The following is a 25,458-nucleotide window of genomic DNA, read 5'->3' as shown; positions in this document are numbered from 1 at the left end:
TCATTTCTTTCCTTTATTTTTATTTTCCCTAACTTTTACCTAACATACAAGCATTACTACATAACATTGAAGATGAAACTGAAACCAACGACTCCGGCAACAGCTGCAGCTTTCTTCCACGAACCACCTTGGTAGAGAGCATTACCACCAGAGGAAGATCCGGAAGAAGATGATCCAGAAGATTCAGAAGAAGAACCAGATGAACCAGAAGATCCAGATGATGCAGATGAATCAGATCCAGATCCAGATCCGGAAGATTCAGATCCGGAACCTTCCAGTGCGGACGAACCAGACTCGTCTGACATCATATCGGAACTAGAGTCTGGCATCATAGAAGACATTCCAGACATCGCAGACTCAGGCATCATAGAAGTCTTTGATTCAAGGGCAGATTTCGCACCAGAAGCCTCGCTCATGGCAGTCATAGCACCACTGGTGGCAGAAGCAGCACCAGATTTGGCAGAATTAGCAAGGCCAGTTGCTTCTGCACCAACACTTTTCACAGCGCTTGCAGCATCTCCTCCAGCTCCACCAATTGCACTTTGAGCGGCACCAGCAATAGACCCAGCGCCCGCAGCAAGAGAATTAGCGCCTCCAACGACATCAGATACAGCGTAGTTAATTGCGTTCAAACCCATTTCGATATTTTTTGATAATGATTAAATTGAAAATATCCTCTTTCTTATATACCTCGAGAAAATCGACCATATGCAAGGGTTCGCAATCATATGTGTCAATAACTTGCTGGAACCTGCCGCTGCAAGCAGCGTGTTTACCGTACCTACATGAGATTAACTACGTAATATCCTGCACATCCCCGCTTGTTCATGGCTGAGTAGCTACACCTGATTGTTTCGCACCAACGTTCACAATCTGTCACTGCCCTGAAATAGCATTGTGTAGGTCACGTGACTCAACGAAACAGATCGCTGGTATTTACTACCAGCAAAATAAGGTTTGATCGAGGAATACAATGCTTTCGGTGGAGTTTATGTTATCCCGAAGACCTGGTAGCCAAACGCTGACTCTTCTGTGTTGTTGATAACTTTTGATACCTCGTTTCAGACTGCCCTAGAATTACTCGTTTTGGAAAATTGCGATTCCGATTTCGCGATTCGGGCTTATGCAGGAACTACAACAAACAAGGCTTAGAATCGGAATGACCTGTGAAAATGAGTTGCAGGCTTAGAATAGTACAGTAAGATGCGTCACGCTGCTTATGGCTTCTCTATTTTCAAAAAGTGAAAATTTGACTCTGCCGTGGTGTTTGGTTGCATCCGCTGACTTTGCTGTGTGCCGTACCCTATGTACAGTCCTCGAAGTCGGTCCAGAGATACAGTCGCTTGCCCGAATCCCGTCGCGTGCGACTTCCGGATTAGGTATGCTGATCCGGCGCTATCTACAAATGTATAAAAGTGGTGATATGCCTCATCATCTTTAATGTGCGGTCCAAATTCAACATCTACCAGCTCTGGCAGCGGAAACAGTTGTTGTGGTGCGTCATGCAAATGCGGTAGCAGCTGCCTGTGTGCATCTTGTAACACCACAAAGTTGTAACTACATTTCATTTTGAAAAACATATACTCAATAAATATTCATTTTATTATCGAAATCACTTTCTTGGACTTAATTGTAAAGTCTCCTTCTTGATGGCAGCTCCCAACTCACCATTCACCTTGGAGAACATTTCAAACACTCTGTCTTGAATGTGAGGGTCAGCAGCTTGAACATGGACAGCAACATTGTGAGCCAAGTGAGCTTGAGCATTAGGATATCTTTCCATAACCTTGTACAAATCAGATGCCTGCTTGTACTCATCGTCAGTAGCCTTCCAGTGGAATGGACAAGCAGCACCTTCCCAAACTTCTTGTTCTTCTTGCAAAGAGAATTGCTTGAATTCCACTGGGTGAGAAGTAGCCAAGTAGTTGGGGTGAGCTCCCAAGTTACCATTAACGTTCATTCCACCATCTCTCATGTGAGGGTTGAATACAGCACCGGTAACAGGACAGTTAACAGGGATTTGAGTGTAGTTAGTACCCAATCTGTGTCTGTGAGTGTCAGCGTAAGAGAACAATCTAGATTGCAACACTGGGTCGGCAGATGCCTCCATGTAAGGAACGGTGTGAGCTGGAGAGAAAGCAGCTTGTTCAACCTCGGCAAAGTAGTTCTTTGGGTTTTCGTTCAACACAAATTTACCGAATCTTCTCATAGGGTAGTCCTTGTGAGGCCAAACCTTAGTCAAGTCAAACACCGAGAATGGTGCTTTCTTGGCCTGCTCAGCGGTCATGGTTTGAACGTAACAAGTCCACGATGGGTGGTTACCAGCAGCAATGTTCTTGAACAAATCCTCTTGAGCATAGTCTGGGTTGGAGCCTGCCAATTCACCCGCTTCCTCGTTGGTCAAGGTCTTGATACCTTGGTCAGATATGAAGTGGACTTGAACGTAGAACCATTCACCCTTTTTGTTAGACCATTTGTAAGTGTGACCCGAGTAACCGTTCATTTCACGATAAGAAGCTGGGGTACCACGGTCAGAGAACAAGACCATTACCTGATGAATTGCCTCGTAGTTGGTGGTCAAGTAATCCCAGAACATGTTAGCATCCTTCAAGTGGGTTTCTGGGTTTCTCTTTTGGGTGTGAATAAAGTGGGGGAACTTGGAAGGATCTCTGATGAAAAACACAGGAGTGTTGTTGTAAACCAAGTCCAAATTACCCTCTTCGGTGTAAAATTTGGTGGCAAAACCTCTTGGATCTCTGGCGGTATCAGCCGAACCCATCTCACCACCAACGGTGGAGAATCTGGTGAAAATCTTGGTTTTCTTACCAACTGTGTCCAAGAACTTGGCTCCACAGATATCGGTGATGTCATCGGTCACCTCAAAGTATCCGTAAGCACCAGATCCTTTGGCGTGAACAACTCTTTCAGGAATTCTTTCTCTGTCAAAATGAGCCAAGGAGTCAATCAAGTTGAAGTCTTGGAGCAATAATGGACCATGCTTACCCACACGTTGGGTAGCAAAAGGTTCTGGGATGGGACATCCATTAGAATTCGTAAAGGTTGGAGCCATTTTATGAGATTATTAGTGGCTAAATTAGAATCGGGCCCCCTCTTATATACCACGAGCGGGGTTGGAGAATCGGCTGTCAAATACGGGGTTTTGTGTAATGTAAGCAAATTCATGGGGTCCAGACCTGCACTTGATTAATAACCACTGCGAATGATTGGCTGGTTCTGGCCAGACCGCGGATGTATCAGCGGATTATCGGGGTGAGGGGAGTGTGAAAATTTGAAATTAACTTTAAGTTTTGAAAGATGAAGTAAATATACAAGGACACGAGATGAAGAATGGATGTGTCGAGGTCAATTGAATTGTGTAGCTCTTTAAATAATCAATCAATTATTGGTGAATGTCATATCTCTTTTTCGCACCTCGGTGCTTTCGTGTGGGGGAGCGCGATATCCCCGTGTCACGTGACGGCTCCTCCCGCACCCGTTGCGTTTAAGTGGTGAGACATATGTGAGACATTTATTTGGTGATTGGCCATGTGGTACCTGATAATTGGGTGATGGCCAGAAAGGCATGGTGATGCATGGTGTTTCATAGGCAGGAAGTGAAATGGCCGGAATATAATTAATTGCATTTTTTGCATTTTTTGCAATTTGCAGCCGTGCTTTCTCTTCAGAAACCTCACTTACTCCTCTAATTCTCGATACACTTCTATTACTTATTCTTCCTTCTCGTCATTCACTTCCTTCTCTTTTTCTGAAAGCTCTTTTCGCCAGTCTTTAAACTCGCTAGTAATCATAGCTTGTGCCTTTGATTTTTCATCTCCAATCAATTCAGCGACTGAAAAAGAACGTGATCCCGGGTCATAACTTATACGATACGCCCCATTTTCGTTTGTGGGTATCACTTCTGTGAGCCATTCGACAACGGCTCCGTACCATTTGAGAGCATTCATGCATACTATTTTCTTACTGGGTTCAGTAACCTGATTTTTTTTGAGCAAAATCGGTATCTCCTCTGTTGAGTACATTTCCACACACCTCAAAATAAGATTGTCGTCTCGGAACCCATAAACAATCTTGCGGATCCCTATTAAAAAACTTTGTGCCCAAGTTTTAAACAATTTTCGCTCAAAAGTGACAATGTTACCAGGAGTTTCTATGACTCTTGAAGTCTTGAGCTCCACGTAATGAGGAAGAGGATCCTTTTTGCCATCTTGTGGACGGTAGTCCCATAAACAATCGACTTCACCTGCCAATAAAAGCTTGACTTTGCCGATACCGGTTCGCACCACCGATATAAACTGTTCATAATTATTGACAACCCGAATATTTCTCTTTTCAATTTCCAGCCTTGAGCACTCTGCCCATGGTTTGGGTAATGTTGTTACCGCCTCGAACTTGTAGCCGGAATATTCACATCGGTCCATATAGTCTTTCTTTGTAGGATCCGATGGTTGTGACTGACGTCTTTTCAACTCCAATTCGTCGTCGTTCTTGATGAAGATTTGCCCATCAAAGACGGCGGCATACAAGTTTATTGGATCTTTCAAATTGTAAGGAAGTGCCAAAAGCTTTGTCATAAGTCCTCGAAACGTAACGATGTCTGCCGACACTTTTTCACCAGTTTTCTTTTCATGTTGTAAGATACTTTTCAAAAGCGATTCAAAATCTCCCAAGTTCTCAGCTTCTGGGATCTTCTTGAAGTCTTTATAGCCTGCTCCTAAATCCACACCTTTATCTATTTCAGCATCTGGAAAATAGTAGTGGCTCAATTGGGTAACTGCCTTATCAGTGTCGTACTCGTAGGCACCATTTATGTCTCTCGAGTAGCAAAAGAGCTCCTTGGGCTGTTTCAAAGCGGTGGTTTTAGCCCGGGAACTGAGCGGGAATGTCTTGATCATTGTGGGTAGATGGTGATATGGCACGGCTTTTCCTCGCTCTGCGCGAATACTCAAGTTGTGCAGGAAAGATCACCGAGAAGCTCCACTACTTCCTCACCAACGACATGGGGTGCAAAGGCGCGTGGTTTCTACTCGTGGCAGCCGTGAGTCTAACGTGCGTAAGCGGTGATACACTGCTCCTGGAGAGCCAAATATTGAACCAAACGGATGAATCCACCATTAATTCTTTAACAAATACAGCAGGCCTGGTTTCTAATACTCATCTATCTCATCTGAAAAACATCGAAACGAAAGAAATACGACCCAAAACAACTAATCTCATAGAGAAGATCACCTCCATTGCTTCATCACAAATTTCTACTGGTTTTCCTGATAGTTTAATACCTACTCCTTCATATCCATTTTGCACCACGGGCCCTGGCTGTAATGTTTTCCAACGACCGTCGTCCACAAGTCCCACGAGTGGTGTAGAGATGCGTGTAACCGATGAGGTGGCATCGACCTTTCTTGAGTTGGAAACCCAAAACTCACATACTTCAATATCGATCGACCACCAGGTTCCCACCAACATTTCCGTCTCCAAAAATTCGTCTAATATTACAAACGAAGACATAGACGAATGCCGATTCATGTCTTTTGAAGAGTGGAAGCGCCAGAAGCAGGAAGAAGCAGCCGCCGAATCGGTAAGTGCTTCTTCTGCCAGTGCCGCTTCAAGCGCTGATCTGCTTAGTTCACATACACTTGCAAAAGTTAATACGTCAACCGTGGATACCACTTATTCAAGCCCTTCCAATATTGCTCAGGAAGAAGATCAGGGCCGAGTTTACAAAAAAAAATTCAATTATGCTTCCTCGGACTGCGCTGCCACTATCATGAAAGCAAATAGCGAAGCAAAGGGTGCACTGGCCATTCTCCACGAAAATAAGGACTCATATTTGCTCAACCAGTGCTCGTCTTCCAACAAGTATGTCATTATCGAATTGTGTCAGGACATTCTTGTCAGTGAAGTAGTGATGGGTAATTTTGAATTTTTCAGTTCAATGTTCAAAGACATCCGAATTTCTGTTTCCGACCAGTTTCCTGCCACAAAGTGGGAAGTGTTGGGTGAGTTTGAGGCAGAAAACGTACGAGACCTTCAGGTTTTCACCGTGAGAAATCCGCTTATTTGGGCCCGTTACTTGAAACTTGAAATTGTTTCTCATTATGGTAACGAATTCTACTGTCCCATTTCCGTGGTGAGAGTTCACGGAAAAACCATGATGGAGGAATTCAAGGAAGAACAAAAGGGTGTTGACCAAGTACCCTCAATGAATATTACTATTGCTACTGATGTGGCTAACATCACCACTCAAAATCTGAACAATTATAGCACACGAGATGATGAGTGCAGAGTAATACTTCCTCATTTATTGTTGCACGAATTCCTTCAAGATATCAATGGCACCGACCAATACTGTGCAGCTGTCGCTGTTGATCGAGAAGTGAAAACTATTGAAACAACAGCTACCACGCAAGAGTCAATCTACAAGAATATCATGAAGCGATTATCATTGCTTGAGTCGAATGCTACCCTATCATTATTGTACATTGAGGAACAAAGCAAGCTCCTATCTACCGCATTTACTAATTTGGAGAGAAGACAAACCTCGACTTTCAATGACCTAGTACAATCTTTTAATATCACCATGTTATCTCAGGTGAAAATCATGAAGGAAGCTTATGAGCGAATACAGAAAGAAGCAACCATGCTCCTTCAAAACCAAGAAAACCGGTATCGGGGAGGCTTAAGCGACGCCAATTATAAGCTAGGAATGTTGGCTAATGATCTCCGGTTCCACAAGAGAATAATCATCTTCAATACGTTGATAATTATTTGTCTTCTTGTATATGTGGTTTTGACGAGAGACACTGCAATTGGCGATTACATTACCAAGGAAAAACGGTCCCAACGGTGGGGACAGTTTACGGTGAGTAAGAAGAGTGCTTTGAAGAGAAAATCCAGAAAGAGAGCGAACTAAATCTAATGAGCTACTGGCTAATTACCGCGAGTATACCCTAGTCTTTCAGTCTGGTGTGCAGTCCCTCTGCGAACTCACCTAAATTATCAAGCGCCACCAATACAATGCGGGCCATTTTATTAGGAAGTACAGGGCTTGTTGGGTCCCTGGCATTGAAGATCTTGAACGAATGTAAGGAAATCGACTCTATATTCACAGTAAGCAGAAGGGCTCCAAAGGTTGAAGGAAGCAAAATTGACAGTGTAATTGAAAAAGATAGTGACGTTTGGGGTGACATAATTCGAAAGCAAAAGGATAATGATGTCTTCATCAGTGCGTTTGGAACTACCAAGAAACTTGCTGGGGGAAACGAGGGCTTTTTGAAGATCGATTATGGCATTAACTACGACGCAGCTAAGGCTGCGAAAGATGCTGGTGTCAAGACATTTGTTCTAGTTTCCTCTGGAGCAGCCTCTTCTCTGTCCCCCTTCTTTTACCTCAAGACGAAAGGTAAGCTAGAGGACGATATTGTAGCATTGAAGTTTCCCAGAACAATTATTATCAGACCTGGAGTTTTGTTGGGCGAACGTGAAGCCTCTCACGGATTCTTTGAAAGCTCTTTGGTGAAGGTGGCGCTGTTGGTGAAGAATAGCGTGTTTGCTTTTCCATTGTACCCAGCTTACGACGAGGAGGTTGCAAAAGCTGCTATTTTTACGGCACTTGAGCCGCTCAAGTCCACTGAACCAGAAGTGGTCATAGTGCTGGGAACCGAGGTGAACAAGACGGCAAAGGAATATGATGCCAAATATTCAGGTAGTACGTGATGCTGCACTTTCTTAACTATTTGATGAGACTCGATTGCCTTTGATCCATGAATGTACGTGAGTAATTTTCTCTATTTACAAGTATTCGTTGCTATTATACCTCCTACTCGTCGCTATCGTCTCTGCGGCCATATGTGTTTCTTGACTGAGATCCATAGTTTCTCTTTTCGTAGCCACCTCTGTCATTGCCGCGACTGAAGCTTCTGTCGTTAGATCTGTTGCCATAGGATTTACCATAAGATTTGTCTCCATAGGATTTGTCTCCATATGATTTGTCCCCATAGGCTTTGTTACCATAAGATTTGTCTCCATACGACTTGTTTCCATACGACTTTCTGTCATTACTGTAAGAGCGATCATTGCCGTACGAACGATCATTACGATCGAACAGACGACTCTTATTGTACAGGCGACCGCTATTACCATATCTGTCATTGCTGAATCCACGGTCAGATCTGGAGCCACCATCACCCATAAATGTTCTCTTGCTCTTGCGATCGTTGGACAGTCTCATGTCGAAACCACCTGGAACATCAAAGAATTCGGCAGCATCACGTCCTGGCATACGCAAGACTTCAGAGACAAATCGGCGCCCAACACTAAGCTTCGCAGAAGGATCGTTCAAAATGTGTCTGTATAACGCAAACGATTCCTCAACAATTCGTTGCTTGTTGAATCGGTACACACCTGAAACTGAAGCAGCAAAACCTAAGAAGGTACGCAAGAACTCCTCAAGGGCGTCTTGCTCGTAAGAACCTAATCTCTGGAAATGGTCTGGTGATGTTTCATCTTTGACATATTCGGTGTCTTCCTTGAATACAATTCCTCTCTCACGTTGTAACGTTTCAATAAATTTCATTTCAGGTTCAGAAATGAAAATTCTGGCTTTACCACGAGCACCAGCTCTAGCGGTACGTCCAATCTTGTGAATATAATCAGCAACAGAAGAACTTGGACACATTTGAATAACATGACTGACATCGTTGAAATCCAATCCTCTGGCAGCTACGTCTGTACAAACCAAAACACCATGTGATGTCCGTCTGAACTCTTTCACGGTACGGTCTCTTGCAGATTGAGACATCTTTCCATGAAGACGTAAAATTCTTGAGCCATACTTTTTGGTGGCCGTTTCACTATCATATAACTCTTCTCTCTTAGCACGTTGTAACACCCGGTAGTAGTACTCAGTACCTGTAATTGTGGGCAAAAACACAATTGCTTTGAAATATTTGTCGTTGATATGGTTGAGAATGTAAGAAAACGAAGCTTCAAAGGAATCTTTGATAGACTGTGTTCTCACTATACCTTGATGAATGTTCTCGTGACTTTCTTCTGCGTCTTTGTCGACACAATTGATGTATTCATACTCCTTTCCAATGGTTTCATGGGCAAAGTTGGTTACGGCATCATCCACAGTTGCACTAAAGAGAGCTGTCTTAAAGTGGTTGTCTGGTTCAAGTGCTTCCGCCTTGGCATCGCGCAATCTTTCCTCAATCACCTCCAAGGTAGGAGCAAACCCTTGGTCCAAGAGTCTATCTGCCTCATCATAAACCCGGTATTTCAAATCTGAAAACATGGGCAACATTCTAGGATCACGGAGAATTGCTTCCAAACGACCAGGAGTAGCAATGACAATAGCAGCCTTGGCTTTTGGGTGAAGATCGTTCTTACGTCCACCGATCAATACAAACGTATCTGTCTTGCGATGAACATTACGGGTCTGGTGTTGTAAAACTTTCTTGAATTCTGCCTCGATTTGAAGTGCTAAATCTCTGGTTGGTGCCACCACAAGTGCTTGAATTCGTCCCTTTTGGGTCTGCTGTGGGTTCTCAAGCGCCGCCTGTATACATGGAAGAGCGAACGCTAATGTTTTACCAGTACCGGTCTTGGCACGGACAACAACTCCGGTCTTGGTATCCATCATAGGCATGATGGCACGTTGTTGCACCACGGTCATATTCTTCATTTTGCTGTTGTAGAGTCCTCTAAAGATCGATTTGTCAAACTTTCTCGATGCTTCGAGCGAAGTAAACGGCACCTCAATGCTTTTCAATGGGGAAGATTCTTGATGAGCTTTGACAGCCTCATGGTCAATATCAGCCTTGGGAGTTTTTGTGACAACTTCTGGTTCCTCCCAGCTTCGCAAAGAGGAGGAGAAGAGCCTGGTGCTTCCATATGATTGGTATCTCGACCGAACCTGACGGCAAAGCGCCGTCCTAATGGCTACTGATCGTACCCAAGACATTTGAAAAGTACCTACAAACTTGTGCGAAACTAAATTTTCCGCGATGGCGGGCCATCTCCTGCAGATAAATCATGCGATCCTCACCATTTTGATTTCACTCGACCACAAGTATTATCAATGTCTCATATTCAGGAACGAACAGAGCAGGAAACACGAAACTTTTTCGCTAAATTGAAAGACAGTTATGCCGCAAGGTTCTCAAGTGCTACCTCGGTCATTCAAAGGGAAGTAGATGGTGATAGTGAGGATGATACGTTGATCCATCGAGCGTTCGTCAAGTACTTTGACAGCGTCCACCAGCCATATCCAGAATGGTTGGGCGAAAAAAGACTGAGACCACTGACAAATTCGTACCAGAGCCGTACTTATCAGGGCCAGCAGCAACAGGCGCAAATGAACTCTCGTCCCAGACTGTACCAAGAACAATTACAACCAGTTCGTGTTGAAGACGATTATTCAACCAGCCAACAGCCAACATTCCAAAGGGGAAATAGCTGGAGTCAGGACCGGTCACAACACCAGGAAACACAATCTGCACCGGCAAGGACCTATACCAGATCGTCAAGTAGATTACAAGACATGTACAATCGGTCTCGAGAACAGTCGGTACCGGGAGCTGGCTACTCCAGCCAATCGTACCAACCAGCCCGGACTAACAGTGCATCTGGAAACGGGTCCAGTTCCAGACTCCGTGACAAAATGTTCAGCAACCACACCCCACCACCTACATCGGGATCACAATCTGCTCCACCAACAAGGGCAACCTGGGGAAGAAAATGATGCAAAAGTTGCTGGCAACACTCATTCTATGAGACCATTTAATTTTCGAAAGTTTGCTTCCCAATAATCTCGCTGGCTTCGAAACCATGCTGGTAGTTTAGTATCTTGTGGTAGCTTGATTTTTATTGCATTAACTTCCTCAAAGGTATAAGGATTTTCTTTGAAGCTTTTGTAGTAGTAAAATCCGTATTTTTGTTGTAGTTCGTTGTCGTCGGGTCTTTTGAATGAGTCTTTGAATTCTTTCAACGATTCGCTGAAACTTCCCTTGCTGAACGAGTCACGGGCTGCTCGTCGATCTGGAGCTCGTGCACCTTGTCTGAATTTGATATTACTTGGACTTGGCCGCACCAAGCTGTCTATGGAAGACCTTCTTCTCTCAAAATTAGATCGAGTTGCGGAGAAAATCATGTCGCTGGTAAAGCTATTATTACGACTTCCACGAGTATACCTTGGAGAAGATCCTGGTGTTACTGAATCCACATCTGGCTCAGAATCTCGTGAAGTATCATTCTTCCTCAGCTCTACGAGTTTCAACAAATTGGTTGGAATTTGAGGCGAGGCTGAAAGTAATTCGTCGTCCATCTCATCATCGTCTATACTCTGGGTATCGCTGTTACGATCATCAAAACTTGCCTCATCGTCAACTGACGTCCTCGAAGCGTTTCGGGATTCTCTCCTAAACTCGGGGCTCTTGTAAAGAGTTTTTTCTGGCTGCTTTGACTCGCTATTGAATCGGTGAATCTCATATGCTATTAGTTCAGGTTCCACCAATTCGAGAAAAGTTTCCGCAAAATAGTTGTTTTTCGTCGAGGTACCAGCAAACGTACGGTACTCATTGACTATGGAGTTAAAATTCCACTTTTGAATCTTGCGAAGAATGCCCACGAGAGTCAGCGACGAATCCACCAAAAGTAGGTTGTGCTTCGTCTTGTTTAATAGCAACTCAAAAGCACGTAGTATCAAGTTCTTCTCTATAAGCATCCACAGATCATTTTTGTCCTTTGTGGTATTGACATTGATAGGCTCGAGATCATTAACATCGGCATTTCCCGAGCTCGAAGTCGAACCATTGCTGGAACCTTCCTCTTCTAACTTCCCAGAGCTAGAATTGACTCCAGTATGATGATGGTTCGAGATTTTGAGTGCACCTAGGTTAAATAGCTCGACGTTATTCGCTTCAATAAATCGCTTTAATGGACCAGGAGGCTTTTCTGCATCAACTATAACAATTGATTTCAAATTGAGAGTTTCTAGAAACGGGAAGTTATCCTGGTCGAGCTTGGAGCACCTATAGATACCTGGCTCTACAAGTCCACAATTTTCCGGGGGTACAAGCATGTTAAAGTGTGGTGTGGTTGAGCCCGATTGTACCTATGAAAGAAGGTTCACCAAAATTGGGTGTGAGGATGCGAAAACCTACAGACATACTCTAAAGTCAGTTTATTGTACTTCATCCTCTAATGATCAAATCGTCTGGAATGGCCTCGTACTCTCCGTAGCCCATCATCAAGTTGATGTTCTGCAAACATTGGGTCGCAGCACCTTTCAACAAGTTGTCAATGGTTGCAACCACCACCACTCTATTCTCAGCAGAATTCACAGCAAAAGCTCCAACTACAACTCCATGCTTTCCACTAATGTCCTTAACAACTGGAGCTTCTCCACTGACAGTGATAAGCTGTTCTCCTTGGTATCTGTCCTGGTAAATGTTTCTAATCTCGCGTGACGTTAACGATTTTGGTTTGATTGGTATGGAGATGGTGTGTGAGATTCCCTGAAACCATTGGGCAACGTGAGGCATGAACGCAACTTCCAAACCCAACTGGGTGCTGATTTCACGCTCGTGGACATGGTCAGTCAAAGAATAAGGAATCAAGTTGTTGGTTAAATACTTGACATCATTCTTGGGAGAAGGTTTCGTTCCAGCTCCAGAGTATCCAGATACTCCGAAAATACTTGGTGTACCAGAAATGTAGTCGACCAATGGTGCAATGGCACATTGTGCTGCCGTGGCATAACAACCTGGATTAGACACTCTTGTGGCCGAGGCAATCTTGGTTCTATCGTTCAATTCTGGAAGACCATAGACCCAAGTACCAGTAGTATCAAATCTATAATCAGCAGACAAATCAATAATTTTAGACTTTCCCTTGGCGCTCTCGATAACATCGACAAACGGTTTACAGACACCGTTAGGTAATGCCATCACCCACATATCAACTTCTCCATTGTCCTCCAACTTCTTGATGTCTTCAGCTTGAAGATTGGAATACACAATGTTGGCTTTGTTGTAGCCCTTCAACTTTTGGCCTGCCAACTCACGAGAAGACACATGAGAAAGCTCCAAGTAAGGATGCTTGTCAATCATGTTAATCAAGGCTTGTCCAGTGTATCCACGAGCACCAATCAATGCCACTTTGGCACGCAGGGTGTTGGTTCCCTCACGAACAGGAGGGTTGGGGTTGGTAGTGGAGTAAGCACGGAAGGAGTTTCTGGAGGTGTGGTATCCACGTTTCTGAGCAGATGTGGAAAATACACCCGAGTCATTTTTCGAAGACAACGACGAAATGCTGGAACTGTCAAACTCTTTGATCAACTGCGAAACCTGTTCTGTGTTCAATCCGTACCAGAACAAAATCTCGTTATTCTTGGCGAACGAACCATCCGATTTTGAAAAGTACCAAGCCAAGTTGGCATCGTTTTCATTCACCACCCAGTAGAGAGAACTAAAGTCCTTCTTAACAGCACTGAAGATGTTGTCAGTAACGTTATTGAGCCAGCCAGTTTTGGACGATAAGAACTTGTCGAGCTTGGGAAGTTTTTCATTGGTAACAATGGCCAAAACCTCTAATGGTTCATCTCCATACAGTTTAAAGTCAACTGATTCCAAGTGCTTCAAGTAGGATGCTACCGAAAGCTTGCCAGATTTGATTTGTGGGTCTCTTGACAATGCACTTCTGAGCAAATCAGGGTTACCAAACTCCAGCAAAGAGTTTCTGTTGATCAACTTGTATCCTCTTCTAATCAAAGTACCGGCACCAGAATCGGTGAACAATTCTTTCTGAAGATCATCAACATCAATGATAGCCACAGACGACGAACGAGGCAAGTGTTGAAGAAGATCGTGGATCTCCTTGATCTTCAACTTGGTTCCGTACTTGACCCAACTTTGTTTCAACAAGTCTTCATATTCTTCATCAAGATTGATAACGCTGACTTTCTCACCGGTCTCTCCGTTGATAATACCTCCCTTTTCGTTCAAGTACACAATCTTCAATGGTTCAAATTCACGAGCAAGTTCTCCAGCAGCCACATCAGCATTGACGTTCAAAAGTTGTCCGGAAGGTGTCTCGGCTAACGAGGTCAAAATTGGCAAATAGCCCGCCTCAATGGCAGCTTCAATTGGGGTTTTGTTCACGGAATTGACCTTACCAACGAGTTGGTACTTGTCTTGATCCAAGTATTCGGCACCAAAGACACCAGCGGTAATTGGTCTAGCACGAACACCCATTTTTTCAAGGGCAGTAACCAAACGAAGATTTTGTTCCAAGAAACATTTTCTAACCACTTCCATGGTCTTAGCATTTGTGATCCTAATTCCATCAATATACTCAGGCTCAACACCCTCGTTTTCGAGAAGCTCATTGATCTGGGGTCCAGTTCCATGCAAAACGATAGGATACAATCCAACATGGTACAAAAACGCCAAGCATGAAGCCAATTCATTGAGCTGTTGCGTGATGATTGCACCGCCCACTTTGATCACAGCAAACTGCTGTTGCGATACAGAGGTAAAGTACTTGAGATACTGTTCCACCTCCCTTTTAGACCCAATATTGTTGAGTAATTGTACCACGGTTGACCTGGTAGAATATGGTCTGGTTTTCGAAAATGATTCAGAAAGCCCATATTTCATGTACTTGCTTTGAGAAGCTGTTCTACAGTAAGCAAGGCTATACAAACCATGTCTGCAAGCTCTTTTGAGCCCCAGCACATTTCTGGACAACATTGTGCAAAGAATACTCTCAATGATTTTTACAAGTTTTTTTCGTATGGTTTCGGTTTTGTGTAACTGACTCATTATCACCTGCATCGGGTAACTCGTTGCTTAAGCGCGGTCTAAGATCTATTGCAACCTATAAATCATTATGGATCCAATTCAACAATGGATGGTAGACATCATACATGGTAGTTGCCAAATGTTGGATCTGGGAGAGCAGATCCTGTACCTCGTGTCTTACTGGGTCAAAGACTCTGTTCAATAAATCTTGATGTTCTGCAGACTTCGCAACTGAAAGCTGGCGAAATTTGGCTGCAATAACCAGGTATACTTGGGAGTTTCCAGCCTTAATCTTGGCAACCTCCTTCTGGAGATAATGGGACATCTCTAGTGGTTTTTTAATGTGGACTTCTCTGCTCAATTTTTCAGGAATTAGGCTGGTTACCATTAATGGGTCGTACATCTGCGAGTCCAAAGTCGATGATACTATTGGTAAGAGAGATTTGACCTTGTGCCACTTATTCAAATAGTGACAACAAAGGTAGGTGAGGATGGTGGTCTGTATGGTGTTATTAACATTTTTCTGGATATCCAATATTTCGTCACCAAAGAGAACACTAAACTCATTAGCACCACCAGAAGATTCTAGTTTCGCAACAGGGTCCTTATGAATCCCTGATATAAAGAACAGAGTCCAGCAACCATAAAACTCGTGATACACTTTGGACCGTGGCACGGACTTTTGAAGATCAGGTACCGCAAATGAAGCTCGAATTGAAGCTCCATAATTTATCACTTTCCATTTCAAGCTGTATGACCGAAGAAACCGACAGTACTTTGGAAATCTTAGCTCAGGAGAATTGGTGCCCATTTTGACCAGGTATCTGTTTAAAGTCATCAAGAGAAGACAATTTTCAAAGTGTCTGAAATGGGTCAAATTAACAAACTGACAATGGCGTACCCACAAGTTCATCACTTGAAGTTCCACTTGATGACAAAGATGGAGAATGTCTTGTGCACTTGGTTGCACCTTTGATAAAAAGTTTTCAATTTTTTCCAGAATATCAGCGAGAATTGTAGAGTATGAAGACACTTTCAAAATCAGCGGTGCATAAATGTTGGCAAAGCTCTCCAAAGTGTGAGTCTTGGTACTAGCAATCCAATACCCCATCTGCTGAATACCATATACTTGTCCTTCATCCAAGGCAGCGAACAGCTGAACAAAATCCACAACAAGTGTAAAGATTCTTGTAAGGGCATGCGAGCATTGTTTCACCAATTGCGGTTGGCTCGAGCCTTCGAAATGGCTGTAATGGTCGTATAGCGTGGGGACATGAAAATTGAGGCATAATTGTTCATAGTGTAGTACTTTATTGGTTTCTGGGTGAATTCTGATTCGTCCAGTGTTCATTTTCACCAGTTTTTCAGGTTCTTGGAGCTTCTTGACCCAGAATTTTCGCCAAAAAAGAGAAGGAAAACATGGTGGGAGGACATAGACAATTTTGTCAATTTTTACTCGACGACTCACTTCTTCCAAGAACGGTCGGTCATGTTTGAGTTCCACTATAACCAGTCGATCGCAATTTATATCTGGAAATTTGCGAATAAGAGCCGTACTGGTGATGGCTTCGATATCATTAGTGATTTTGGAAGTGGTTGGAACTGTCTCGACTTTGGCTAGAAAGTTCATTTGCTTGGCAAGTTCCACCTTTTGTTTCACATAATCTCCATGAGATATTCCTCCACTTTTCACAGCGAGGTCCATGATTTTGGAAGCTTGGTTAGCGATGATTTTGCAATCTTCAAGGTGACGATTTTTGTATGTGAAGAAAAGCTCACAGTACTGTCGACACAATCTTGACAATGTCAACCGACAATCGCTGAACCACCTTAAATCTGCCCCAGGTAAGGCAATAGCTTTTAGAGCTTGAAGAATTGACAAAGTAACTTTGTATAGCAAGAGGGTAATTGAGTTGGATACCAAATCATGGTGAGAAGTGTCGGTATTAGTGTTGGTTCCAGAGTGCGAATGTGATATGATAGAGTCCTTTATATCCGCCACTAGGACAATTCCATAGAGCAAAACCGACTGGTAGGTTACCCCAGGCACTAACTGAGACAATACCGAGCGAAGAATGCATGCTTCTCTGCTATTTTCTCGAACGAATAAAAGTGACTCAGAATAAGATAAAGTGTCAAGTTTGTCGAAAACTGAATTTTGATGAAGGTAGTCCAAATAGTTCCTTAAGAGGTACCGACGGATGTGGAATTGGATAAATTTCACCAGTTTTTCAAAGGCATCGGACACTTTGCGACGACTTTCTTTTGGCTCATTTTTCAAGTTGTTGGTTATAATCGGTTCGTTTACCAAAAGGGCAATATTCTGGGCTCGAGTCTTTCTTTCTCCAAGTATTCGCCGCCTTCTTTCTCTCGCAGCATTCATTTTGCGGTTCATTTGTAACGACAATCGGCATCGTTGAAGATGAAACTGTTGCTTACGATTGATTAATTTAGTTCGAATTTCGCTCATGGTTTTCTGAGCTTTCAATTGGCATTGCTGAATGATTCTCCTTCGGCGTTCAAGGTGTCCAGAAAACTTACTTTTAGAACGGCATCTGGACGGAGTTAAACATCTTCGAATTCGCTCCGGAACAACAAAAGGCTTCAATTTCTCGGTGGAAGTATCGGAAACTTCTGTGGCCGAGCCACTCAGCGGGATATCATGGGCAGACTCATTGGCACTAGAGCTGGTCATGATAAGTTTGAGACAATCTTTATCACTCCTTATCTAGCAAATAATGAGTTTAAATAAACCTTTATATGCTAAGAGTCAAACCTTAGAAGTTGAAGGATGTCTATTTATACGGAGGCACCTCGTGGTATGCCGTAACAACGCCCACCCTTACCTTGAAGTTTGTTCTGCTTTAGGGATGTGCTCTTCTCCATGTTTCTACCTGCATGGAACGATGGCTTGCAGGGTTCGGTGCAGGTGAGATTTTCGCAGCCAAAGTTAATGTGTGTAAGTCTATAAATTAAGTATACAAATATATAATGCAATTATGGCTTTTTCTTCCAAAGTTTGTTGAGCTTGAGCGACTGCGTCCTACCCACGTCCTGAGCGGCTACTTTTCGCGTGACGCTATTCGCCAGGTGTGGAACAGAAACCGGACTCGAGGCAGTGGATGGAGGAGATCCCATCGCAGGAGTGTGTGATCTGCTCGATGTGGGCGAGTGCAACTTCAAATGGTTGAAAAAGTTGGTGATCGACGATGCTGAGGAGGAAGTCGAGCTGGACTCGAGCTGCGGCGAGGAAAATGGGATGAATCTATTCTTCTTCTGCTTATATCTTGAATTCGAAGGTGTTGGCGAGAGAACTGGAGAGTCCAATCCACGAGCTGAGATTTGTGGAGAGCGTGGGTTGGTCGAATCCGTAGACAAAAAACACAGTGGAGCACTTGAAGGGCAACTGGGAGGTGACTCTTCAACACTCTTTGATTCTCGGTTAAGATTAATGAATGGGATGTATGCGTTTTCCTTGATAAGTTGAAGGATTTCATGCTGGGCTCTAAGAAGAGCGGAAGGGCTCACGGGCCCGGAGTCGGCTTTATCGGCGTCAATTATCTCCTGATACGACATGTTAGAAAGGTTGATCTGGAGGGGAGCATCGTGATGGACGTATGTGAATATGATGTGGTTCCACTGGTTGGTTAATAACCTAGCATCCTCATTTTCGGAGGTTGAGTCCTGATCAATACCATCATCGAGCGACTCCTCCTCAGTGCTCTTGTCACGCAATGTGTCCCAAGTGCTATGAAGATCTTTAGCCGGATGTAAATCATCGATGCTGGATACGAATACCGAGGTTGGAACAAGTTCGTCCGACTGGACGGACATGACGGTAGATGATGGTACTCTTTTGTGGAACAAATTCTTGTCGATTTTGGATGGATGCGGTAAGTCATCAATAGAGGTACTTAGAGACCGGTTGAGAAATGCAGGTTTTGGTGAAAGTTTGTTGGAACTGGTGCTCTCGATGTAATCTTGGATGGTTTGCGGGTAGATCTTGGCATAAAAATATTCGTATTTGTAGATGTCGATCATGAATGCAAGATTCTCTTCACAGTGGAGCTGTACAACTATCTTCTTGAAAGATTCCACTCGATCTATCTTTTTCTGGTCATGAAGCTCTCCTATAGAGTACCGAAAACAGTCATCGATCAACTGATCGAGTGACGGTACTTTACAGCAATTGGACACTGTGCACTCCTTAGGGCTATTTTCTAGTTTGCACGTACCCAAATTTTCGGTGTCGTCTTCAAGCCTAAATCTTTCTGCCAACGGTACCGCCTTATAAGGCACTGGAGACATGACATGATCGGTGCCTGAAAGAACCATAATTTTAAGTTTGGGAAGCGGGGTATTTTAAATACGGGAATAGTTTCAACGCTGAAGAAATGCAAGTAAGCTTGGCGATTGATAAATGAGTGAATTTACCTGCTATGATGCGTAAGCGTTACAAACAGCAAATGGCGTGACCGTGTTATGCTCAACGGTTGCGATGGCCTTGAAAACGTGGTGTTTATGAAATTCAAGCCAACTATCTGTATGAGGGATGCAGTTGTATCCAGGTAGTCTGGAGAGCTTGAAGATTACCTATTCTTGTATCTCTCTTGTAATTAAGTAAAGAAAAAAGGTACAACTTCAAATATTTCGTGGCGCAGAAAAAGAAACCAAAAGGGTTCCTCAGCTGAAATAATAATACAGCCGGACGCCAAATGTAGGTATCAACGAAAGATGAAAAGCGTTCAAGCGGAAAAAAGTGTACGGCTTCACGGTTTTATGAAAAAAAAGTTTTATGAAAAAGAAAGAATCACAACTCCTCACCCTGCGGGATGAGGACTACTAACCAGCGAAGGTGCATGAATCTGCACCCTTGAATATGCATGGCAGCCGCCCATGCTCATCTATCTGTACGATCAATGTTCTAGAAGATACGAAGAATTAGAGAAAGAAGTGGAAAACATGTAGTCGAAAGGAAATATGGAAGATCCAACGAGTTCCAGCTATCCATGCCAACTTTTGTTATTGTCTCATTTGTCCTAATGCGCTTTTGATGCGCAACAGCTGACGCAAGCGAATTGGAAAAAGAAATAAAAACGTTGCGGTTGGGTAAGCGACCTCCAAACACCCACAGCATTCTTGGATGCATTGCGCGTCTCTGGTTGAAAATTGCAGGTTTAACCGGCATCATCGTTCCTGGCATTGCATCTAAATAACGTTGATGGCGAGTTCTTACATCTGTGAGTGACTTCCTTATTTGGTTCGATCGAAGTGACCCAAACTATATCATTGGCGAAAATATTTTTCAATGTTACATTGTTCAATTGCGCCCGCCTTGATCCCCCAATATTGTCCGGTTACCCCTGCCCGGAATCGGAGTTCATCATGCATCAAATTTATGCACCCTTAGTTTCGAAATTGTTTTGACTCGTCTGGACTCTGCGCGTGACCGCGCGAAGATTGCGTTCACGAAACACATTTAGTAGGGCTGTAGGTAGATCAATTGGTAAATCAATTGGCAGATCAAATGGCAAAACAAACCAGCAACGTAGTATAAATTTTCAAGTTTTGGTTAATTATTTTTCTTGGCTTATTGTAGGTTACGATCAATCTACATGAAAAGCTATTTTCGTCTTTTCGTAAATTAAATGCAACATCTTTCTCCTATTGTTTTTTTCGCTACATCTTTCTTTCTCAAATATATCCGATGCTTCAATTGAGGCTCTTACACCCAGACACCACAAGTCCGATCGGCGCGCGACTCCACAATTTATTGATAAGCCGATAACCCCTGGTGTGATCAGTTACCAAAACGTTAACTCTATTCTTTTTTAGGAATCTTGAGATCGAAACCGGTATTGCACAAACTCCATATATTCCCCAATTAGTACTTGACATTTCAAGTCTCGTCTTGGCATCTTAACCTTCATCCCCTAATCTACTATTGCTGCAAACCAAATCTGATCACGTCAAAAATACGCTTCCAGCATGCTTAGGAGATTGATCTGTAGCTCAAGGCTACCCTACGTGTTTGTTCAACGTGGGTCTGTTTCCAGGAGCTTAGCAATCAATTTTGTGCGTACTTTGGCTACCTATCAAGATTACGATATTGATCTTATCACATTGAGAAGAACTCCAAAAGGCACCGGTTTACGGGAGTTTCCTGATCTTGCGTTTCTCACTGACTATGAGCCGCCTGCTTCCACTCCTCTCAGCTATGATGTGGTGAAGAAGTCTTTAAACTTACAAACTGATAACCCACGCTTTGATTTTGCAGTCACGTACTTTTATGAGTTGACCCAATTTCTCAAGTTTGTCGTCAATTCGTACGACAGTAAAATCCGGTCCTTTGACCAATTTACTACCACAGAATTTTTGAACTCATTGTACATCTTCAAGGACATGTATTCCAAGGGTAAAATCGATACCAATATTGAAAAGGATCGGTTTTACAAAATGTTTGATGGCGTCTTGAAAATCGTGTCGAAGTACCCTGAATTCCCTTCCTATCTAACCCCTCAAGTTTTTAATCAAGCAAAGGTGCTGGCATCGACAATTGATTTTTTCAGAAGTGGAGCTGGCTCCTTTATTGGTGAGCTTTCATGCCTCTCCAACGAATTGGACTTTTCTGCGGTATCCACTGCAGAGGTTTGTCGCTCTATTGATGCAACTGCTCATGAGTTCGATGCCATATTGCTGGAGAGCGATCGTGATGCTTTCTTCACAGAATCATTTTGGAGCTGCTTCATCCAGGTTCATAGGTACAAACGGCTTCGTGATATCTTGAAGTCATGCAATATCAAACCTGTCACTATTGCCAGAGTGTTGGAGGACCCTTCGTTGAGCTCGATTACTTATAAGGTGTTTCAATTATCAGGAGCACAAGAAAAATTGGACTCTTTGAAACTGCGTTTCAATCCATACGTCAGCTACATCTTTGCGGCTAGTCCGTCGTCGAACGAGTCTCACTGGGAAAACTTCTCTTCCTTTGCTTCATTATTGTGCTCAAACTTGGCGGAAAGTACTGATGATTTGGTTTACACATTTTCGAAGCGAATTCTTATCTCTCTCATGCCCCAGTTTTGCAATGGCACAGTGAAAGACCACGAGTTTAAAGACATGTTCGACTACCTGGCCCCATCTGATTGGTTTCTATTTGATGATTCATTCCAGAGCAACTATGAATTGAATGCCGTGTTCGAAAGTGGGTTGTATAGAAAGAGGCTTGGGTTACAGATTTTGCGGTATCATTTCGGAGAGAAATTCGAACAAGCTAGCTTTCTGGGTGAAGATGTCAATAAATTGTTGAATTCACTCTCTGTGAACGCCCATTTAGTCGCGGCTGTCGAGGATGCAATTATGGCCATTTGTCATTACGAGCAGGCTTGTCCATGGAATAGTGCTGTTATAGATAAACTACTTGATGACCCAACCATTTGCGCAAAGCTTGACACAGCTTACGAGTGGTTTGAGTCGGATAGGAGCTTAGGGGATATCGATTTGCGGCACATCAAAGCTAACGAATCTGAAGAGACAAAACCAGCGGTCGATATGAGTAAGTTCACCACAGAGTTGGCCGAGTTCAAGGCACATGATCTTTGCAATTTTCCCTACTCGTTATTTCTGCCGGGTCAATTGTGTGCCATTTTGGACTCCCAAATCCTTGAATTCCAAATGGACTCATATGATTCATCATCGGCTATAAATGATGAAACTATACTGAAGTATAAGGAATTGTTGGCTGCGTTTGAAGGATTGTCGCAAAGTGATTGTGCCAATCTTGATAAGTATTGCGGTCAACCTGTCGGTGGAGCATACTTGCAGATTCCTGACGATTCAAATATTCATGAGTTTGTTACGGAACTTTCTGCCTTTAAGGAAGATGTTTTAGGAGGTAACAACTTTTCAGGGTATTCACGGAACGATTTGCTTGACCTATATGCCTCTTGGGTCAATCACAGGCATAGCGATTCTATCCCACACCTAAGATTACAACGCAGTCTCGAAGCGTTACTAAGAAATAATGGTGGGTACACCTTTGTTCTTGACTCCATTATCAATAGCCACAAGGTGTTCGCTGAGGTTGAAAAATCTATCAAAGCCAAATCTAACTACGTTCAAATTCCCGATGAGTTGGAACTCTATAAGTTCACCAATGAACTCTGCATTGTGAAAAACGTATTATTGAAGGGTCAAGATTTCAAGTCAGTGACTCTGATTGAATTGTTGCAATCTTTACTGAACGCTCTAGCTGATGAGCTGCTTGTAGAGATTCAAGATAAATTGTTCAATTTCATGCGGTTAGAAGGGCGTTTGAGAAAGCTATTTGCTATTAATGGTGGCTATGTTGCTATTTTGGATACCCTTTTGCATAGTCAATCTGTTTTTGAAAACCTTGACAAGACTGTTAGTGACAAGACAAAAGCAATGGATTACAAGCAAATTCCAGATGACTTTCTATTGGAGGACTATATCGTTGATTTGATGCAATTACGAACGGAGATTGGAAGCAGCTTCAAAGATTCTGATGCAAGCTCTATTCTTGCCAAATTGGCTCTGATGGCGACCATGGAAAAGAAGTTCAATCTCGAGAAAAGGTTGATCTTGCGCAAACTTTACCGTGTTTTATCGGTACTTTTCAAACATAACGGAAACCAAACATTCATCTTGGATAACGTCATTTTGAACGGAGAGGTGTTTGGGCAATTTGAGGGCCGCAAAAAAGGGCCCACGAATGTTTCAGACCTTGTTGCTCGTCACTTTCAATTAGTTCGCAACTATGAATACTTGTTGAGAGACATTTGTGCAGCATTAGGAGATCCTATAAAGGTCAACTTTAACGAAAAGCTTCAAGAGTTCTCGAAGGGAAGAAGCAAGTATGAACGTCCTCTTATCAACGATTTGATTCGTGAGCTTTCTGCACTAAATCTGCAAATAAAGCACTACCCGCTCCTTCTAACCAAGCTGGTGAATGCTCAGGTTAAGTCGGTGGACGAAGCACAAAAGATTTTTGACAACCATTTGACATCTATTGCGAACATCAGAGACACTTCATCGGTCGATATGTTTGACGAAAGTGGTGCCCGCATTGTGGCTTCTAACCTTGACAAAGAGCCAAAGCTAAACAAGTACAACTTACAGGAATTCATCGGTGGAGAGTCCTCGGCTACAACGAAACCCAAGTATTCGAACATTGATGATCTCATGTCTTCGGTTTCGAAATCACGTTCGGAACCTGACTCGTTTAGTGAGCAAATGTTTGGAGAACCGCCATCAGTTCAAAAGGCAAAAGCTGATGCGAAGAATCGACTCGCTGAAGAGGATCCCGAGGAAGCAAAGTACCTTAGTGGGATGACCGCCGATGATATCAGAGACAACTATAACCGTCGCTCAGTACACAAGTCGAAAGTCGAACAGTTTTTGAAGGATGCCAAGGAAAAGCAGCATTTGGGTCAAGAGCAAGAGTTTAGAGCGAACAAGGCTTATGAATGGAGTAAAAGTATGTGTCATTCGAATAGATCGTTGGAGTCGCACAACTTTTTCAATCCCTTGGAAGTGAAAAAGGATGCTGGCAAGAACAAGCAGTACTTACTTTTGACCCAGGATGGTCAACAAGTGGTATCGCGCGAAAACCCACTTGGCCCTCGTCATGTTACCGAAGATATGTATACCATTTTGAGTCGCTTTGGCGAAAAGGACGCGGAAAAGTTCATCAAGAGTGTGAATCGGCTTCAAAGAAAGCACTGGAGGTTGATCGGTGGTGGTGAAAAGGGAGAAAAAATGATGGTTTTCGAACGTGAGATTCGCAGAAAAGGAGGAAAATGGCTCGTACGGCTCAAGTCGGTATTGGCGACTGCTGGTGCCTTGTTTGTCCTTCTTTTTGGTCTAGACTGGTACTGGACTCGTCCCAATTCCGTTTCGAGTGTTAAAAGAAGGCCAGAGCCCGTCCCACAAGTGATTCAAGTTGAACCACCGGTGGTGAGGGAGTCCACGATTAAGGAAAGCACGCCACAACAACAGCCACTGGTATGGAAGAGCTTGTTGTGGAAGTCAAAAGACTGAATGTAGTTATGTTTAAAGAATTTGTTATTCATCTCTTCATTAATCTTCCATTTCGGTGGCATCCGACAGGTCTTTAGTCACACGAATGAACTTTAAGATAGTGGTTCCACCGGGCGAACCATTCCAGTTGCGCAAGTTCTCCACCGTCTTCTTGTCGCGAATGTCCGGCACTCGGAATCCGGTTTGGTAAAGTTGTTTATCTGTTTCAAGTTGCTGTTCCAATTTTTGCTGGCGAGTAGTGGGAGGACGACCAGGTCTTCTATCAAGCCTCAAAGTGCTCAATTCCTCGTCAAAACGAGAAAGGTAGCTTTCTATGAAAATCTTGATCTCCTCCATCAGAAACGAAGAGTTTCCTCTGTTTTGGATCGCTGCTTGGAAGAATCTCAAACTTTCAAGTTCTTTCATCTTGTGTTCCTGGGAATTTCTCTTTCTTTCTGTCAATTTTTGGTCTCGCAAAGTGGCACGGTTCAACTGCTTGAACTTGCGGCCCTTTATATGCATCTGTCCCGAGTGCTTGGACACATTTTTGGCGACTTTTTTAAGACTGTGAGCGATGGGCATCGGTAGTGATGAA

The 25,458-nt window shown here is 43.3% G+C and overlaps 14 protein-coding genes across 14 annotated transcripts; 5 read left to right on the top strand and 9 right to left on the bottom strand. All coding sequences in view use genetic code 12, as the record gives it.

Annotated features, from left to right (window-relative positions):
* Positions 1 to 56: 56 nt before the first annotated feature.
* On the bottom strand, positions 57 to 638 carry PGUG_01852 (uncharacterized protein; the record flags this gene model as incomplete). The annotated part of the gene is made up of 1 exon (XM_001486131.1): positions 57 to 638. The coding sequence occupies one exon, from the start codon at positions 636 to 638 to the stop codon at positions 57 to 59; it is 582 nt and encodes a 193-aa protein (XP_001486181.2).
* A 974-nt stretch (positions 639 to 1,612) lies between these two features.
* CAT1 (catalase A) lies at positions 1,613 to 3,070 on the bottom strand (the record flags this gene model as incomplete). Its single annotated transcript, XM_001486129.1, has 1 exon — positions 1,613 to 3,070. One exon carries the CDS (start codon positions 3,068 to 3,070, stop codon positions 1,613 to 1,615), a length of 1,458 nt encoding a protein of 485 aa, XP_001486179.1.
* On the top strand, positions 1,730 to 2,989 carry PGUG_01851 (peroxisomal catalase; the record flags this gene model as incomplete). The annotated part of the gene is made up of 1 exon (XM_001486130.1): positions 1,730 to 2,989. The coding sequence occupies one exon, from the start codon at positions 1,730 to 1,732 to the stop codon at positions 2,987 to 2,989; it is 1,260 nt and encodes a 419-aa protein (XP_001486180.2).
* A 658-nt stretch (positions 3,071 to 3,728) lies between the features above and the next one.
* On the bottom strand, positions 3,729 to 4,913 carry PGUG_01849 (decapping nuclease; the record flags this gene model as incomplete). Its single annotated transcript, XM_001486128.1, has 1 exon — positions 3,729 to 4,913. The coding sequence occupies one exon, from the start codon at positions 4,911 to 4,913 to the stop codon at positions 3,729 to 3,731; it is 1,185 nt and encodes a 394-aa protein (XP_001486178.2).
* Positions 4,914 to 4,930: 17 nt separating this feature from the next.
* On the top strand, positions 4,931 to 6,931 carry PGUG_01848 (uncharacterized protein; the record flags this gene model as incomplete). The annotated part of the gene is made up of 1 exon (XM_001486127.1): positions 4,931 to 6,931. The coding sequence occupies one exon, from the start codon at positions 4,931 to 4,933 to the stop codon at positions 6,929 to 6,931; it is 2,001 nt and encodes a 666-aa protein (XP_001486177.2).
* A 104-nt stretch (positions 6,932 to 7,035) lies between these two features.
* On the top strand, positions 7,036 to 7,734 carry PGUG_01847 (uncharacterized protein; the record flags this gene model as incomplete). The annotated part of the gene is made up of 1 exon (XM_001486126.1): positions 7,036 to 7,734. One exon carries the CDS (start codon positions 7,036 to 7,038, stop codon positions 7,732 to 7,734), a length of 699 nt encoding a protein of 232 aa, XP_001486176.2.
* Positions 7,735 to 7,837: 103 nt separating this feature from the next.
* Positions 7,838 to 9,982, bottom strand: MSS116 (ATP-dependent RNA helicase; the record flags this gene model as incomplete). Its single annotated transcript, XM_001486125.1, has 1 exon — positions 7,838 to 9,982. One exon carries the CDS (start codon positions 9,980 to 9,982, stop codon positions 7,838 to 7,840), a length of 2,145 nt encoding a protein of 714 aa, XP_001486175.2.
* A 117-nt stretch (positions 9,983 to 10,099) lies between these two features.
* Positions 10,100 to 10,762, top strand: MSO1 (Mso1p; the record flags this gene model as incomplete). The annotated part of the gene is made up of 1 exon (XM_001486124.1): positions 10,100 to 10,762. One exon carries the CDS (start codon positions 10,100 to 10,102, stop codon positions 10,760 to 10,762), a length of 663 nt encoding a protein of 220 aa, XP_001486174.2.
* Positions 10,763 to 10,783: 21 nt separating this feature from the next.
* Positions 10,784 to 12,100, bottom strand: PGUG_01844 (uncharacterized protein; the record flags this gene model as incomplete). Its single annotated transcript, XM_001486123.1, has 1 exon — positions 10,784 to 12,100. The coding sequence occupies one exon, from the start codon at positions 12,098 to 12,100 to the stop codon at positions 10,784 to 10,786; it is 1,317 nt and encodes a 438-aa protein (XP_001486173.2).
* Positions 12,101 to 12,212: 112 nt separating this feature from the next.
* On the bottom strand, positions 12,213 to 14,855 carry ARG5,6 (bifunctional acetylglutamate kinase/N-acetyl-gamma-glutamyl-phosphate reductase; the record flags this gene model as incomplete). The annotated part of the gene is made up of 1 exon (XM_001486122.1): positions 12,213 to 14,855. One exon carries the CDS (start codon positions 14,853 to 14,855, stop codon positions 12,213 to 12,215), a length of 2,643 nt encoding a protein of 880 aa, XP_001486172.2.
* A 43-nt stretch (positions 14,856 to 14,898) lies between these two features.
* PGUG_01842 (uncharacterized protein) lies at positions 14,899 to 17,517 on the bottom strand (the record flags this gene model as incomplete). Its single annotated transcript, XM_001486121.1, has 1 exon — positions 14,899 to 17,517. One exon carries the CDS (start codon positions 17,515 to 17,517, stop codon positions 14,899 to 14,901), a length of 2,619 nt encoding a protein of 872 aa, XP_001486171.2.
* A 302-nt stretch (positions 17,518 to 17,819) lies between these two features.
* Positions 17,820 to 19,157, bottom strand: PGUG_01841 (uncharacterized protein; the record flags this gene model as incomplete). Its single annotated transcript, XM_001486120.1, has 1 exon — positions 17,820 to 19,157. One exon carries the CDS (start codon positions 19,155 to 19,157, stop codon positions 17,820 to 17,822), a length of 1,338 nt encoding a protein of 445 aa, XP_001486170.2.
* Positions 19,158 to 20,810: 1,653 nt separating this feature from the next.
* On the top strand, positions 20,811 to 24,884 carry PGUG_01840 (uncharacterized protein; the record flags this gene model as incomplete). The annotated part of the gene is made up of 1 exon (XM_001486119.1): positions 20,811 to 24,884. One exon carries the CDS (start codon positions 20,811 to 20,813, stop codon positions 24,882 to 24,884), a length of 4,074 nt encoding a protein of 1,357 aa, XP_001486169.2.
* A 39-nt stretch (positions 24,885 to 24,923) lies between these two features.
* On the bottom strand, positions 24,924 to 25,445 carry PGUG_01839 (uncharacterized protein; the record flags this gene model as incomplete). Its single annotated transcript, XM_001486118.1, has 1 exon — positions 24,924 to 25,445. One exon carries the CDS (start codon positions 25,443 to 25,445, stop codon positions 24,924 to 24,926), a length of 522 nt encoding a protein of 173 aa, XP_001486168.2.
* Between the last annotated feature and the right edge of the window lie 13 nt (positions 25,446 to 25,458).

Source organism: Meyerozyma guilliermondii, genomic scaffold (genome assembly GCF_000149425.1).
Source record: "Meyerozyma guilliermondii ATCC 6260 scaffold_2 genomic scaffold, whole genome shotgun sequence".
In the NCBI taxonomy this organism is placed as follows: domain Eukaryota; kingdom Fungi; phylum Ascomycota; class Pichiomycetes; order Serinales; family Debaryomycetaceae; genus Meyerozyma; species Meyerozyma guilliermondii.
The sequence above is the reverse complement of the archived record's forward strand: the minus strand, read 5'-3'. Positions and strand labels throughout refer to the sequence as shown.